At 52.6% G+C, this 14,988-nt stretch overlaps 1 protein-coding gene across 2 annotated transcripts in view; it reads right to left on the bottom strand.

The window, feature by feature from the left end:
* Positions 1 to 2,624: 2,624 nt before the first annotated feature.
* LOC129825614 (chloride intracellular channel protein 5-like) overlaps positions 2,625 to 14,988 on the bottom strand; it is a 206,588-nt gene continuing 194,224 nt past the window's right edge. The window contains exons 5-7 of one of the 2 annotated variants that reach the window (XR_008754919.1): positions 6,708 to 6,889; positions 3,372 to 6,224; positions 2,625 to 3,317 (exon numbers count right to left, since the gene is read on the bottom strand). Coding sequence is in view for 1 of the 2 variants with exons in the window: in XM_055885825.1 (XP_055741800.1) it covers positions 6,060 to 6,224; positions 6,708 to 6,889 (347 nt within the window). In the remaining variant the exon portion in view is untranslated. Of the gene's footprint in view, positions 6,225 to 6,707; positions 6,890 to 14,988 lie in introns of both variants that reach the window. The other variant, XM_055885825.1, reaches the window with a different exon arrangement.

Below are 14,988 nucleotides of genomic sequence, written 5' to 3'. Positions count from 1 at the left end.
GTCTCTCTCCCTGTCTCTCTCTCTGTCTCTCTCCCTGTCTCTCTCTCTCCCTGTCTCGCTCCCTGTCTCTCTCCCTGTCTCTCTCCCCCCATGGCTCTCCCTGTCTCGCTCCCTGTCTCTCTCCCTGTCTCTCTCCCTGTCTCGCTCCCTGTCTCTCTCCCTGTCTCTCTCTCTCTCTGTCTCGCTCCCTGTCTCTCTCCCTGTCTCGCTCCCTGTCTCTCTCCCTGTCTCTCTCTCTCTCTGTCTCGCTCCCTGTCTCTCTCCCTGTCTCGCTCCCTGTCTCTCTCCCTGTCTCTCTCTCTCTCTGTCTCGCTCCCTGTCTCGCTCCCTGTCTCTCTCCCTGTCTCGCTCCCTGTCTCTCTCCCTGTCTCTCTCTCTCCCTGTCTCGCTCCCTGTCTCGCTCCCTGTCTCTCTCCCTGTCTCTCTCTCTCTCTCTGTCTCGCTCCCTGTCTCTCTCCCTGTCTCTCTCTCTCTCTGTCTCGCTCCCTGTCTCGCTCCCTGTCTCTCTCCCTGTCTCGCTCCCTGTCTCTCTCTCTCCCTGTCTCTCTCTCTCCCTGTCTCGCTCCCTGTCTCTCTCCCTCTCTGTCTCGCTCCCTGTCTCTCTCCCTGTCTCTCTCTCTCTCTCTGTCTCGCTCCCTGTCTCTCTCCCTGTCTCTCTCTCTCTCTGTCTCGCTCCCTGTCTCGCTCCCTGTCTCTCTCCCTGTCTCGCTCCCTGTCTCTCTCCCTGTCTCTCTCTCTCCCTGTCTCGCTCCCTGTCTCTCTCCCTGTCTCTCTCTCTCTCTGTCTCGCTCCCTGTCTCTCTCTCTGTCTCTCTCCCTGTCTCTCTCCCTGTCTCTCTCCCTGTCTCTCTCTCTCCCTGTCTCTCTCTCTCCCTGTCTCTCTCTCTCCCTGTCTCTCTCTCTCTCCCTGTCTCTCTCCCTGTCTCTCTCCCTGTCTCTCTCTCTCCCTGTCTCTCTCTCTCCCTGTCTCTCTCTCCCTGTCTCTCTCCCTGTCTCTCTCTCTGTCTCTCTCCCTGTCTCTCTCCCTGTCTCTCTCTCCCTGTCTCTCTCCCTGTCTCTCTCTCCCTGTCTCTCTCTCCCTATCTCACTCTCTGTCTCGCTCCCTGTCTCTCTCTCTGTCTCTCTCCCTGTCTCTCTCTCTGTCTCTCTCCCTGTCTCTCTCCCTGTCTCTCTCTCCCTATCTCTCTCTCTGTCTCTCTCCCTGTCTCTCTCTCCCTGTCTCTCTCTCCCTGTCTCTCTCCCTGTCTCTCTCCCTATCTCTCTCTCTGTCTCTCTCCCTGTCTCTCTCTCTGTCTCTCTCCCTGTCTCTCTCCCTGTCTCTCTCTCCTTGTCTCTCTCTCCCTGTCTCTCTCTCCCTGTCTCTCTCCCTGTCTCTCTCTCTGTCTCTCTCCCTGTCTCTCTCTCTGTCTATCTCCCTGTCTCTCTCTCTGTCTCTCTCCCTGTCTCGCTCTCTGTCTCTCTCTCCCTGACTCTCTCTCTGTCTCTCTCCCTGTCTCTCTCCCTGTCTCTCTCCCTATCTCTCTCCCTGTCTCTCTCCCTTTCTCTCTCCCTGTCTCTCTCCCTCTCTCTCTCTCACTGTCTCTCTCTCCCTGTCTCTCTCTCCCTGTCTCTCTCCCTGTATCTCTCCCTGTATCTCTCCCTGTATCTCTCCCTGTCTCTCTCCCTGTCTCTCTCCCTGACTCTCTCTCTGTCTCTCTCCCTGTCTCTCTCTCCCTGTCTCTCTCTCCGTGTCTCTCTCCCTGACTCTCTCTCTGTCTCTCTCTCTGTCTCTCTCCCTGTCTCTCTCCCTGTCTCTCTCCCTGTCTCTCTCTCTCCCTGTCTCTCTCTCTCCCTGTCTCTCTCTCTCCCTGTCTCTCTCTCTCTCCCTGTCTCTCTCCCTGTCTCTCTCCCTGTCTCTCTCTCTCCCTGTCTCTCTCTCTCCCTGTCTCTCTCTCTCCCTGTCTCTCTCTCCCTGTCTCTCTCCCTGTCTCTCTCTCTGTCTCTCTCCCTGTCTCTCTCCCTGTCTCTCTCTCCCTATCTCACTCTCTGTCTCGCTCCCTGTCTCTCTCTCTGTCTCTCTCCCTGTCTCTCTCTCTGTCTCGCTCCCTGTCTCTCTCCCTTTCTCTCTCTCTGTCTCTCTCCCTGTCTCTCTCTCTGTCTCTCTCCCTGTCTCTCTCTCCCTGTCTCCCTCTCCCTGTCTCTCTCCCTGTCTCTCTCTCTGTCTCTCTCCCTGTCTCTCTCTCTGTCTCTCTCCCTGTCTCTCTCACCCTGTGTCTCTCTCACTGTCTCTCTCCCTGTCTCTCTCCCTGTCTCTCTCCCTGTCTCTCTCTCAAACACACAGAGCAGGATCAGATCTACTCCACTGCATCTGATCGGTGACGCCAGGCAGAGTCAACTCTTTCTCTGCCAAACACAGTGAAGACAGGACCTCACTCTTCATCATATTACCATGTGTCCCAAAATGGCACCTTATTCCATATATAGTGCACTACGTTAGACCACGGATTATAGGGCTTTGGTCAAAGGTAGTGCACTATAAAGGGTATTTGGGGTTGCACACCGTTCCCCTCTGAGGCTGTAATGGATCAACTACAGTAGCTGTTATTTGGTGTTTCAGAAATAAAAAACAGAAAGACAAAAACAGAGTATCTGTGAAAATATGATTTTATTCCTAGCGGTCCACTCTAAACATGGCTCTTATTTCAGATCACATGACCATCCAAACCACACCAGAACACTATGGGTCAGAACAGGAAGTACACAGGTTAGAGACAGGAAGTCAGCCAAAGACCAATGAGACAGAGACTGATGACTGTTTTGCCCTGAATTGGACAATAAAGTTTTAGAATCTGAACTCGCTGTGTGGAAAATTGTGTCTGCGTTCACAGGCTGACTACATTACAGACGCCTGGCAGACTCCAACCCCTCTCGGGTGGATCTGGTAGATTGGCGTCGCCCAGGCCTGAACGGACTCTAAATAAATATTCTCTGAATCTAAAATAAAACTCTTTTAACTTCATATTAAACTAAACTGATGAACATGTTCTAACAACTGATAGCTAGAGGTTAAATGTTAACACCTGTAGTTATAAAGTTTAGGCTTTAATTTAATAAAGCCTGTTATTATCATGTTAAGCAATACAGTTTTACTTGGCTTGGAATTTGGACGTTTCCAAATAGGCACATGGTTTAGGATGAGATCCGTTTACTGGTTCTGATGAACAATCAAAAGTGACACCATAGCAACAACGTAGCAACAGGTTTATTCGGGAGAACCAACCAGATGAGAGCTTTGTTCCAGGCTTCTATCAGAGGCCACACACAGTGGAAAGTGCTTCCCTATAGTCACCCTATTCCCTATAGTCACCCTATTCCCTATAGTCACCCTATTACCTATAGTCACCGTATTCTCTATAGTCACCCTATTCCCTATGGTCACCCTATTCCTATTCCCTATGGTCACCCTATTCCCTATAGTCACCCTATTCCCTATAGTCACCCTATTCCCTATAGTCACCCTATTCCCTATAGTCACCATATTCCCTATAGTCACCCTATTCCCTATAGTCACCCTATTCCCTATAGTCACCCTGTTCCCTATAGTCACCCTATTCCCTATAGTCACCCTATTCCCTATAGTCACCCTGTTCCCTATAGTCACCCTATTCCCTATAGTCACCCTCTTCCATGTGGTCACCCTATTCCTATTCCCGATAGTCACCCTATTCCCTATAGTCACCCTATTCCCTATAGTCACCCTGTTCCCTGTGGTCACCCTATTCCTATTCCCTATAGTCACCCTATTCCCTATAGTCACCCTATTCCCTATAGTCACCATATTCCCTATAGTCACCCTATTCCCTATAGTCACCCTATTCCCTATAATCACCCTGTTCCCTATAGTCACCCTATTCCCTATAGTCACCCTATTCCCTGTGGTCACCCTATTCCCTATAGTCACCCTATTCCCTATAGTCACCCTATTCCCTATAGTCACCCTGTTCCCTATAGTCACCCTATTCCCTATAGTCACCCTATTCCCTATAGTCACCCTATTCCCTATAGTCACCCTATTCCCTATAGTCACCCTGTTCCCTATAGTCACCCTATTCCCTATAGTCACCCTCTTCCATGTGGTCACCCTATTCCTATTCCCTATAGTCACCCTATTCCCTATAGTCACCCTATTCCCTATAGTCACCCTATTCCCTATAGTCACCCTGTTCCCTGTGGTCACCCTGTTCCCTGTGGTCACCCTATTCCTATTCCCTATAGTCACCCTATTACCTATAGTCACCCTATCCCTATAGTCACCCTATTCCCTATAGTCACCCTATTCCCTATGGTCACCCTATTCCCTATAGTCACCCTCTTCCATGTGGTCACCCTATTCCTATTCCCTATATATTCCCTATGTTCTCTATAGTAACCCTGGTCATAATTAGTGCACTATAGGGCAATAGGGCCCCTGTTCTCTATAGTAACCCTGGTCATAATTAGTGCACTATAGGGCCCCTGTTCTCTATAGTAACCCTGGTCATAATTAGTGCACTATAGGGCAATAGGGCCCCTGTTCTCTATAGTAACCCTGGTCATAATTAGTGCACTATAGGACAATAGGGTCCCTGTTCTCTATAGTAACCCTGGTCATAATTAGTGCACTATAGGGCAATAGGGCCCCTGTTCTCTATAGTAACCCTGGTCATAATTAGTGCACTATAGGGCAATAGGGCCCCTGTTCTCTATAGTAACCCTGGTCATATTTAGTGCACTATAGGGCAATAGGGCCCCTGTTCTCTATAGTAACCCTGGTCATAATTAGTGCACTATAGGGCAATAGGGCCCCTGTTCTCTATAGTAACCCTGGTCATAATTAGTGCACTATAGGGCCCCTGTTCTCTATAGTAACCCTGGTCATAATTAGTGCACTATAGGGCAATAGGGCCCCTGTTCTCTATAGTAACCCTGGTCATAATTAGTGCACTATATGGCAATAGGGCCCCTGTTCTCTATAGTAACCCTGGTCATAATTAGTGCACTATATGGCAATAGGGCCCCTGTTCTCTATAGTAACCCTGGTCATAATTAGTGCACTATAGGGCAATAGGGCACCATTTGGAAAACATCCATAGTAGTGTCCTCTTAACACACAAATTCGTTTCTCCTTGTTTGTTCAAAAGTTTTTAAAATACATTCAAGCTTATTACCAAATTCTCAAATCAACTTCTCCACATAAGATCTGTCTCAAACAGAAAGCCTACAGCAAAACTATATGAAAATCAAACAAGTGAAGCTCGTGATTGTAACGGACCTTTCAACACAGTGTATTATCAATTGCAGATCAATACATTAATCAATCAATATATTAGTATAATCAGTAGCCAGATGTTGACGATGGAGTCAGACTATGAATAAATACGACCAGCTGGTCACAGCCCTGTGGACTGGCTTCATGGTAACTGCTGATATGTGTTGGGATTAGGAGTCAAGGTGTTCAAAATCAGGCTTGTAGGTTAGAGGTCAGGGGTTAGAGGTCAGGGGTTAGGAGTCAAGGGGTTAAAAATCAGGCTTGTAGGTTAGAGGTCAGGGGTTAGAGGTCAGGGGTTAGAGGTCAGGGGTTAGAGGTCAGGGGTTAGAAGCCAGGGGAAAAAATCAGGCTTGTAGGTTAGAGGTCAGGGGTTAGAGGTCAGGGGTTAGAGGTCAGGGGTTAGAAGCCAGGGGTTAAAAATCAGGCTTGTAGGCTAGAGGTCAGGGGTTAGAGGTCAGGGGTTAGAGGTCAGGGGTTAGAGGTCAGGCGTTAGAAGCCAGGGGTTAAAAATCAGGCTTGTATGCTAGAGGTCAGGGGTTAGAGGTCAGGGGTTAGAGGTCAGGGGTTAGAGGTCAGGCGTCAGAAGCCAGGCGTTAAAAATCAGGCTTGTAGGCTAGAGGTCAGGGGTTAGAGGTCAGGGGTTAGAGGTCAGGGGTTAGGTGTCAAGGGGTTAAAAATCAGGCTTGTAGTTTAAAGGTCAGAGGTTAGAGGTCAGGGGTTAAAAATCAGGGTTGTAAGTTAGAGGATAGGGGTTAGTGGTTAGGGGTTAGAGGTCACTTCTCCAGTCTCTTGGCCACATCCAGGTAAGCCATCTCTATCTCGTTGTCGGCGGCGCAGGTGTTGGTAAACTCGTCTCGTGTGTAGGCGTTCTTCAGATAGCGCCACACCCCAACCAGCTCAGACGGAATCTCATAGTTACGATACTTCTTAGCAACCACCTGGTAACAAAACACAGAGAGAACACACCTCACACCCAGGTAACAGAACGTCTGTGAGTCTGTGTGTTAGCGTGTTAGCGTGTTAGCGTGTTAGCGTGTTAGCGTGTTAGCGTGTGTGTGTGTGTGTGTGTGTGTGTGTGTGTGTGTGTGTGTGTGTGTGTGTGTGTGTGTGTGTGTGTGTGTGTGTGTGTGTGTGTGTGTGTGTGTTAGCGTGTGTGTGTGTGTGTGTGTGCGTGCGTGCGTGCGTGCGTGTGGTGTGTGTGTGTGTGTGTGTGTGTGTGTGTGTGTGTGTGTGTGTGTGTGTGTGTGTGTGTGTGTGTGTGTGTGTGTGTGTGTGTGTGTGTGTTAGCGTGTGTGTGTGTGTGTGTGTGCGTGCGTGCGTGCGTGCGTGCGTGTGGTGTGTGTGTGTGTGTGTGTGTGTGTGTGTGTGTGTGTGTGTGTGTGTGTGTGTGTGTGTGTGTGTGTGTGTGTGTGTGTGTGTACCTTGACTATATGTAGTTTGGGCAGTAGGTTGCAGTCAGCCAGGGTTAGATCATCTCCGTCCAGGAAGCGTCTGGTGGACCCCCTCTCCTCCTCCATGCTGTCTGCATCGATCTCCTCTGGGAGGGGACCAACCAGGAAGTCATCCAACTTCTTCAGCGCCTTCAACAGACCCTTCTCCAGGACTAGAAGGGAGGGTGTGGGGGAGAGAGAAGAGGTGTAGGGGAGAGAGAAGGGGTGTAGGGGGAGAGAGTAGGGGTGTGGGGGAGAGAGAAATGGTGTGGGGGAGAGAGAAGGGGTGTGGGGGAGAGAGAAGGGGTGTAGGGGAGAGAGAAGGGGTGTAGGGGAGAGAGAAGGGGTGTAGGGGAGAGAGAAGGGGGGTGGGGGAGAGAGAAGGGGTGTAGGGGAGAGAGAAGGGGTGTAGGGGAGAGAAAAGGGGTGTAGGGGAGAGAGAAGGGGTGTGGGGGAGAGAGAAGGGGTGTGGGGGAGAGAGAAGGGGTGTAGGGGAGAGAGAAGGTGTGTGGGGGAGAGAGAAGGGGTGTAGGGGAGAGAGAAGGGGTGTGGGGGAGAGAGAAGGGGTGTGGGGGAGAGAGAAGGGGTGTGGGGGAGAGAGAGGGGGTGTGGGGGAGAGAGAAGGGGTGTGGGGGAGAGAGAAGGGGTGTGGGGGAGAGAGAAGGAGTGTGGGGGAGAGAGAAGGGGTGTGGGGGAGAGAGAAGGGGTGTAGGGGAGAGAGGAGGGGGGTGGGGGAGAGAGAAGGGGGGTGGGGGAGAGAGAAGGGGTGTGGGGGAGAGAGAAGGGGTGTAGGGGAGAGAGAAGGGGTGTAGGGGAGAGAGAAGGGGTGTGGGGGAGAGAGCGGGAGAGAGAAGGGGTGTGGGGGAGAGAGAAGGGGTGTGGGGGAGAGAGAAGGGGTGTGGGGGAGAGAGAAGGGGTGTAGGGGAGAGAGAAGGGGTGGGGGAGAGAGAGATTTTAGTCAATTTGTCATATAAAGAGAAATCAAGAAAATGGAGCACAGTTTCATCATATCCACCAGGTGGCAGTAGAGGACAGTACAGTCATCTCTATCATATCCACCAGGTGGCAGTAGAGTACAGTACAGTCATCTCTATCATATCCACCAGGTGGCAGTACAGTCATCTCTATCATATCCACCAGGTGGCAGTACAGTCATCTCTATCATATCCACCAGGTGGCAGTAGAGGACAGTACAGTCATCTCTATCATATCCACCAGGTGGCAGTACAGTCATCTCTATCATATCCACCAGGTGGCAGTAGAGTACAGTACAGTCATCTCTATCATATCCACCAGGTGGCAGTAGAGGACAGTACAGTCATCTCTATCATATCCACCAGGTGGCAGTACAGTCATCTCTATCATATCCACCAGGTGGCAGTAGAGTACAGTACAGTCATCTCTATCATATCCACCAGGTGGCAGTAGAGGACAGTACAGTCATCTCTATCATATCCACCAGGTGGCAGTACAGTCATCTCTATCATATCCACCAGGTGGCAGTAGAGTACAGTACAGTCATCTCTATCATATCCACCAGGTGGCAGTAGAGGACAGTACAGTCATCTCTATGATATCCACCAGGTGGCAGTACAGGACAGGACAGTACAGTCATCTCTATCATATCCACCAGGTGGCAGTAGAGGACAGTACAGTCATCTCTATCATATCCACCAGGTGGCAGTACAGGACAGGACAGTACAGTCATCTCTATGATATCCACCAGGTGGCAGTACAGGACAGTACAGTCATCTCTATCATATCCACCAGGTGGCAGTAGAGGACAGTACAGTCATCTCTATGATATCCACCAGGTGGCAGTACAGGACAGGACAGGACAGTCATCTCTATCATATCCACCAGGTGGCAGTACAGGACAGTACAGTCATCTCTATCATATCCACCAGGTGGCAGTACAGGACATTACAGTAGTGGCAGGTGGCAATAGTCATCAGGGAGTTGGTCAGCCATGTTGGTCAGGGAGTTGGCCAGCCATGTTGGTCAGGGAGTTGGCCAGCGATGTTGGTCAGGGAGTTGGCCAGCCATGTTGGTCAGGGAGTTGATCAGCCATGTTGGTCAGGGAGTTGGTCAGCCATGTTGGTCAGGGAGTTGGTCAGCCATGTTGGTCAGGGAGTTGGTCAGGGAGTTGGTCAGCCATGTTGGTCAGGGAGTTGGTCAGGGAGTTGGTCAGGGAGTTGGTCAGGGAGTTGGTCAGCCATGTTGGTCAGGGAGTTGGTCAGGGAGTTGGTTAGCCATGTTGGTCAGGGAGTTGGTCAGCCATGTTGGTCAGGGAGTTGGTCAGGGAGTTGGTCAGGGAGTTGGTCAGGGAGTTGGTCAGGGAGTTGGTCAACCATGTTGGTCAGGGAGTTGGTCAGCCATGTTAGTCAGGGAGTTGGTCAGGGAGTTGGTTAGCCATGTTTGTCAGCCATGTTGGTCAGGGTGTTGGTCAGGGAGTTGGTCAGGGAGTTGGTCAGCCATGTTGGTCAGGGAGTTGGTCAGGGAGTTGGTCAGCCATGTTGGTCAGGGAGTTGATCAGCCATGTTGGTCAGGGAGTTGGTCAGCCATGTTGGTCAGGGAGTTGGTCAGGGAGTTGATCAGCCACGTGGGTCAGGGAGTTGGTCAGGGAGTTGATCAGCCATGTGGGTCAGGGAGTTGGTCAGCCATGTTGGTCAGGGAGTTGGTCAGCCATGTTGGTCAGGGAGTTGGTCAGCCATGTTGGTCAGGGAGTTGGTCAGCCATGTTGGTCAGGGAGTTGGTCATCCATGTTGGTCAGCCATGTTGGTCAGGGAGTTGGTCAGCCATGTTGGGCAGGGAGTTGGTCAGCCATGTTGGTCAGCCATGTTGGTCAGGGAGTTGGTCAGCCATGTTGGTCAGCCATGTTTGTCAGCCATGTTGGTCAGCCATGTTGGTCAGGGAGTTGGTCAGCCATGTTGGTCAGGGAGTTGGTCAGGGAGTTGGTCAGCCATGTTGGTCAGGGAGATGGTCAGCCATGTTGGTCAGGGAGATGGTCAGCCATGTTGGTCAGGGAGATGGTCAGCCATGTTGGTCAGGGAGTTGGTCAGCCATGTTGGTCAGGGAGTTGGTCAGGGAGTTGGTCAGGGAGTTGGTCAGCCATGTTGGTCAGGGAGTTGATCAGGGAGTTGGTCTGCCATGTTGGTCAGGGAGTTGATCGGGGAGTTGGTCAGGGAGTTGGTCAGGGAGTTGGTCAGGGAGTTGGTCAACCATGTTGGTCAGGGAGTTGGTCAGGGAGTTGGTCAGGGAGTTGGTCAGCCATGTTGGTCAGGGAGTTGGTCAGGGAGTTGGTCAGCCATGTTGGTCAGGGAGTTGGTCAGCCATGTCGGTCAGGGAGTTGGTCAGGGAGATGGTCAGCCATGTTGGTCAGGGAGATGGTCAGCCATGTTGGTCAGGGAGTTGGTCAGGGAGTTGGTCAGGGAGTTGGTCAGGGAGTTGGTCAGCCATGTTGGTCAGGGAGTTGGTCAGGGAGTTGGTCAGCCATGTTGGTCAGGGAGATGGTCAGCCATGTTGGTCAGGGAGTTGGTCAGCCATGTTGGTCAGGGAGTTGGTCAGGGAGTTGGTCAGGGAGTTGGTCAGCCATGTTGGTAAGGGAGTTGGTCAGGGAGTTGGTCAGCCATGTTGCTCAGGGAGTTGGTCAGGGAGTTGGTCAGGGAGTTCGTCAGCCATGTTGGTCAGGGAGTTGGTCAGCCATGTTGGTCAGGGAGTTGGTCAGCCATGTTGGTCAGCCATGTTGGTCAGAGAGTTGGTCAGCCATGTTGGTCAGGGAGTTGGTCATGGAGTTGGTCAGCCATGTTGGTCAGGGAGTTGGTCAGGGAGTTGGTCAGGGAGTTGGTCAGGGAGTTGGTCAGCCATGTTGGTCAGGGAGTTGGTCAGGGAGTTGGTCAGGGAGTTGGTCAGCCATGTTGGTAAGGGAGTTGGTCAGGGAGTTGGTCAGCCATGTTGGTCAGGGAGTTGGTCAGGGAGTTGGTCAGGGAGTTGGTCAGCCATGTTGGTCAGCCATGTTGGTCAGGGAGTTGGTCAGACATGTTGGTCAGGGAGTTGATCAGCCATGTTGGTCAGGGAGTTGGTCAGGGAGTTGGTCAGCCATGGTTTGGTCAGGGAGTTGGTCAGCCATGTTGGTCAGGGAGTTGGTCAGGGAGTTGGTCAGGGAGTTGGTCAGGGAGTTGGTCAGCAATGTTGGTCAGCCATGTTGGTCAGGGAGTTGGTCAGGGAGTTGATAAGCCATGTTGGTCAGGGAGTTGGTCAGGGAGTTGGTCAGCCATGGTTTGGTCAGGGAGTTGGTCAGCCATGTTGGTCAGGGAGTTGGTCAGCCATGTTGGTCAGGGAGTTGGTTAGCCATGTTGATCAGCCATGTTGGTCAGGGAGTTGGTCAGCATGTTGGTCAGGGAGTTGGTCAGCCATGTTGGTCAGGGAGTTGGTCAGCCATGTTGGTCAGGGAGTTCGTCAGCCATGTTGGTCAGGGAGTTGGTCAGCCATGTTGGTCAGGGAGTTGGTCAGCCATGTTGGTCAGGGAGTTGGTCAGGGAGTTGGTCAGCCATGTTGGTCAGGGAGTTGGTCAGCCATGTTGGTCAGGGAGTTGGTCAGCCATGTTGGTCAGGGAGTTGGTCAGCCATGTTGGTCAGGGAGTTGGTCAGGGAGTTGATCAGCCATGTTGGTCAGGGAGTTGGTCAGCCATGTTGGTCAGGGAGTTGGTCAGGGAGTTGGTCAGGGAGTTGGTCAGCCATGTTGGTCAGGGAGTTGGTCAGCCATGTTGGTCAGGGAATTGATCAGCCATGTTGGTCAGGGAGTTGGTCAGCCATGTTGGTCAGGGAGTTGGTCAGGGAGTTGATCAGCCATGTGGGTCTGGGAGTTGGTCAGGGAGTTGATCAGCCATGTGGGTCAGGGAGTTGGTCAGCCATGTTGGTCAGGGAGTTGGTCAGCCATGTTGGTCAGGGAGTTGGTCAGGGAGTTGGTCAGCCATGTTGGTCAGGGAGTTGGTCAGGGAGTTGGTCAGGGAGTTGATCAGCCATGTTGGTCAGGGAGTTGGTCAGGGAGTTGGTCAGCCATGTTGGTCAGGGAGTTGGTCAGGGAGTTGGTCAGCCATGTTGGTCAGCCATGTTGGTCAGGGAGTTGGTCAGCCATGTTGGTCAGGGAGTTGGTCAGGGAGTTGATCAGCCATGTGGGTCAGGGAGTTGGTCAGCCATGTTGGTCAGGGAGTTTGTCAGCCATGTTGGTCAGGGAGTTGGTCAGCCATGTTGGTCAGGGAGTTTGTCAGCCATGTTGGTCAGCCATGTTGGTCAGGGAGTTGGTCAGGGAGTTGGTCAGCCATGGTTTGGTCAGGGAGTTGGTCAGCCATGTTGGTCAGGGAGTTGGTCAGCCATGTTGGTCAGGGAGTTGGTCAGCCATGTTGATCAGCCATGTTGGTCAGGGAGTTGGTCAGCCATGTTGGTCAGGGAGGTGGTCAGCCATGTTGGTCAGGGAGTTGGTCAGCCATGTTGGTCAGGGTGTTGGTCAGCCATGTTGGTCAGGGAGTTCGTCAGCCATGTTGGTCAGGGAGTTGGTCAGCCATGTTGGTCAGGGAGTTGGTCAGCCATGTTGGTCAGGGAGTTGGTCAGGGAGTTGGTCAGCCATGTTGGTCAGGGAGTTGGTCATCCATGTTGGTCAGGGAGTTGGTCAGCCATGTTGGTCAGGGAGTTTGTCAGCCATGTTGGTCAGCCATGTTGGTCAGGGAGTTGATCAGCCATGTTGGTCAGGGAGTTGGTCAGCCATGTTGGTCAGGGAGTTGGTCAGGGAGTTGGTCAGGGAGTTGGTCAGCCATGTTGGTCAGGGAGTTGGTCAGCCATGTTGGTCAGGGAGTTGATCAGCCATGTTGGTCAGGGAGTTGGTCAGCCATGTTGGTCAGGGAGTTGGTCAGGGAGTTGATCAGCCATGTGGGTCTGGGAGTTGGTCAGGGAGTTGATCAGCCATGTGGGTCAGGGAGTTGGTCAGCCATGTTGGTCGGGAGTTGGTCAGCCATTTTGGTCAGGGAGTTGGTCAGGGAGTTGGTCAGCCATGTTGGTCAGGGAGTTGGTCAGCCATGTTGGTCAGGGAGTTGGTCAGGGAGTTGGTCAGCCATGTTGGTCAGGGAGTTGGTCAGGGAGTTGATCAGCCGTGTTGGTCAGGGAGTTGGCCAGGGAGTTTGTCAGCCATGTTGGTCAGGGAGTTGGTCAGGGAGTTGGTCAGCCATGTTGGTCAGCCATGTTGGTCAGGTAGTTGGTCAGCCATGTTGGTCAGGGAGTTGGTCAGGGAGTTGATCAGCCATGTGGGTCAGGGAGTTGGTCAGCCATGTTGGTCAGGGAGTTTGTCAGCCATGTTGGTCAGGGAGTTGGTCAGCCATGTTGGTCAGGGAGTTTGTCAGCCATGTTGGTCAGCCATGTTGGTCAGGGAGTTGGTCAGGGAGTTGGTCAGGGAGTTGGTCAGGGAGTTGGTCAAGGAGTTGGTCAGGGAGTTTGTCAGGGAGTTTGTCAGGTAGTTGGTCAGGGAGTTGGTCTGCCATGTTGGTCAGGGAGTTGGTCAGCCATGTTGGTCAGGGAGTTGGTCAGCCATGTTGGTCAGGAAGTTGGTCAGGGAGTTGGTCAGCCATGTTGGTCAGGGAGTTGGTCAGGGAGTTGGTCAGCCATGTTGGTCAGGGAGTTGGTCAGCCATGTTGGTCAGGGAGTTGTTCAGTCATGTTGGTCAGGGAGTTGGTCAGCCATGTTGGTCAGCCATGTTGGTCAGCCATGTTGGTCAGGGAGTTGGTCTGGGAGTTGGTCAGCCATGTTGGTCAGGGAGTTGGTCAGCCATGTTGGTCAGGGAGTTGGTCAGGGAGTTGGTCAGCCATGTTGGTCAGGGAGGTGGTCAGCCATGTTGGTCAGGGAGTTGGTCAGTCATGTTGGTCAGGGAGTTGGTCAGCCATGTTGGTCAGGGAGTTGGTAAGGGAGTTTGTCAGCCATGTTGGTCAGCCATGTTGGTCAGCCATGTTGGTCAGCCATGTTGGTCAGGGAGTTGGTCAGCCATGTTGGTCAGGGAGTTGGTCAGCCATGTTGGTCAGGGAGTTGGTCAGGGAGTTGGTCAGCCATGGTTTGGTCAGGGAGTTGGTCAGCCATGTTGGTCAGGGAGTTGGTCAGCCATGTTGGTCAGGGAGTTGGTCAGGGAGTTGATCAGCCATGTGGGTCAGGGAGTTGGTCAGCCATGTTGGTCAGGGAGTTTGTCAGCCATGTTGGTCAACCATGTTGGTCAGGGAGTTGGTCAGGGAGTTGGTCAGCCATGTTGGTCAGGGAGTTGGTCAGGGAGTTGGTCAGGGAGTTGGTCAGGGAGTTGGTCAAGGAGTTGGTCAGGGAGTTGGTCAGGGAGTTGGTCAAGGAGTTGGTCAGGGAGTTTGTCAGGGAGTTGGTCAGGGAGTTGGTCAGCCATGTTGGTCAGGGAGTTGGTCAGCCATGTTGGTCAGGGAGTTGGTCAGTCATGTTGGTCAGGGAGTTGGTCAGCCATGTTGGTCAGGGAGTTGGTCAGGGAGTTGGTCAGCCATGTTGGTCAGCCATGTTGGTCAGCCATGTTGGTCAGGGAGTTGGTCAGGGAGTTGGTCAGCCATGTTGGTCAGGGAGTTGGTCAGCCATGTTGGTCAGCCATGTTGGTCAGGGAGTTGGTCAGGGAGTTGGTCAGCCATGTTGGTCAGGGAGTTGGTCAGCCATGTTGGTCAGGGAGTTGGTCAGGGAGTTGGTCAGCCATGTTGGTCAGCCATGTTGGTCAGGGAGTTGGTCAGCCATGTTGGTCAGGGAGTTGGTCAGGGAGTTGATCAGCCATGTGGGTCAGGGAGTTGGTCAGCCATGTTGGTCAGGGAGTTTGTCAGCCATGTTGGTCAGGGAGTTGGTCAGCCATGTTGGTCAGGGAGTTTGTCAGCCATGTTGGTCAGGGAGTTTGTCAGCCATGTTGGTCAGCCATGTTGGTCAGGGAGTTGGTCAGGGAGTTGGTCAGCCATGTTGGTCAGGGAGTTGGTCAGGGAGTTGGTCAGGGAGTTGGTCAGGGAGTTGGTCAAGGAGTTGGTCAGGGAGTTTGTCAGGGAGTTGGTCAGGGAGTTGGTCAGCCATGTTGGTCAGGGAGTTGGTCAGCCATGTTGGTCAGGGAGTTGGTCAGCCATGTTGGTCAGGGAGTTGGTCAGCCATGTTGGTCAGTCATGTTGGTCAGGGAGTTGGTCAGCCATGTTGGTCAGGGAGTTGGTCAGGGAGTTGGTCAGGCATGTTGGTCAGCCATGTTGGTCAGGGAG

This window comes from Salvelinus fontinalis, chromosome 27 (assembly GCF_029448725.1).
Source record: "Salvelinus fontinalis isolate EN_2023a chromosome 27, ASM2944872v1, whole genome shotgun sequence".
In the NCBI taxonomy this organism is placed as follows: Eukaryota; Metazoa; Chordata; class Actinopteri; order Salmoniformes; family Salmonidae; genus Salvelinus; species Salvelinus fontinalis.
This window is presented reverse-complemented; position numbering and strand designations above follow the sequence as displayed.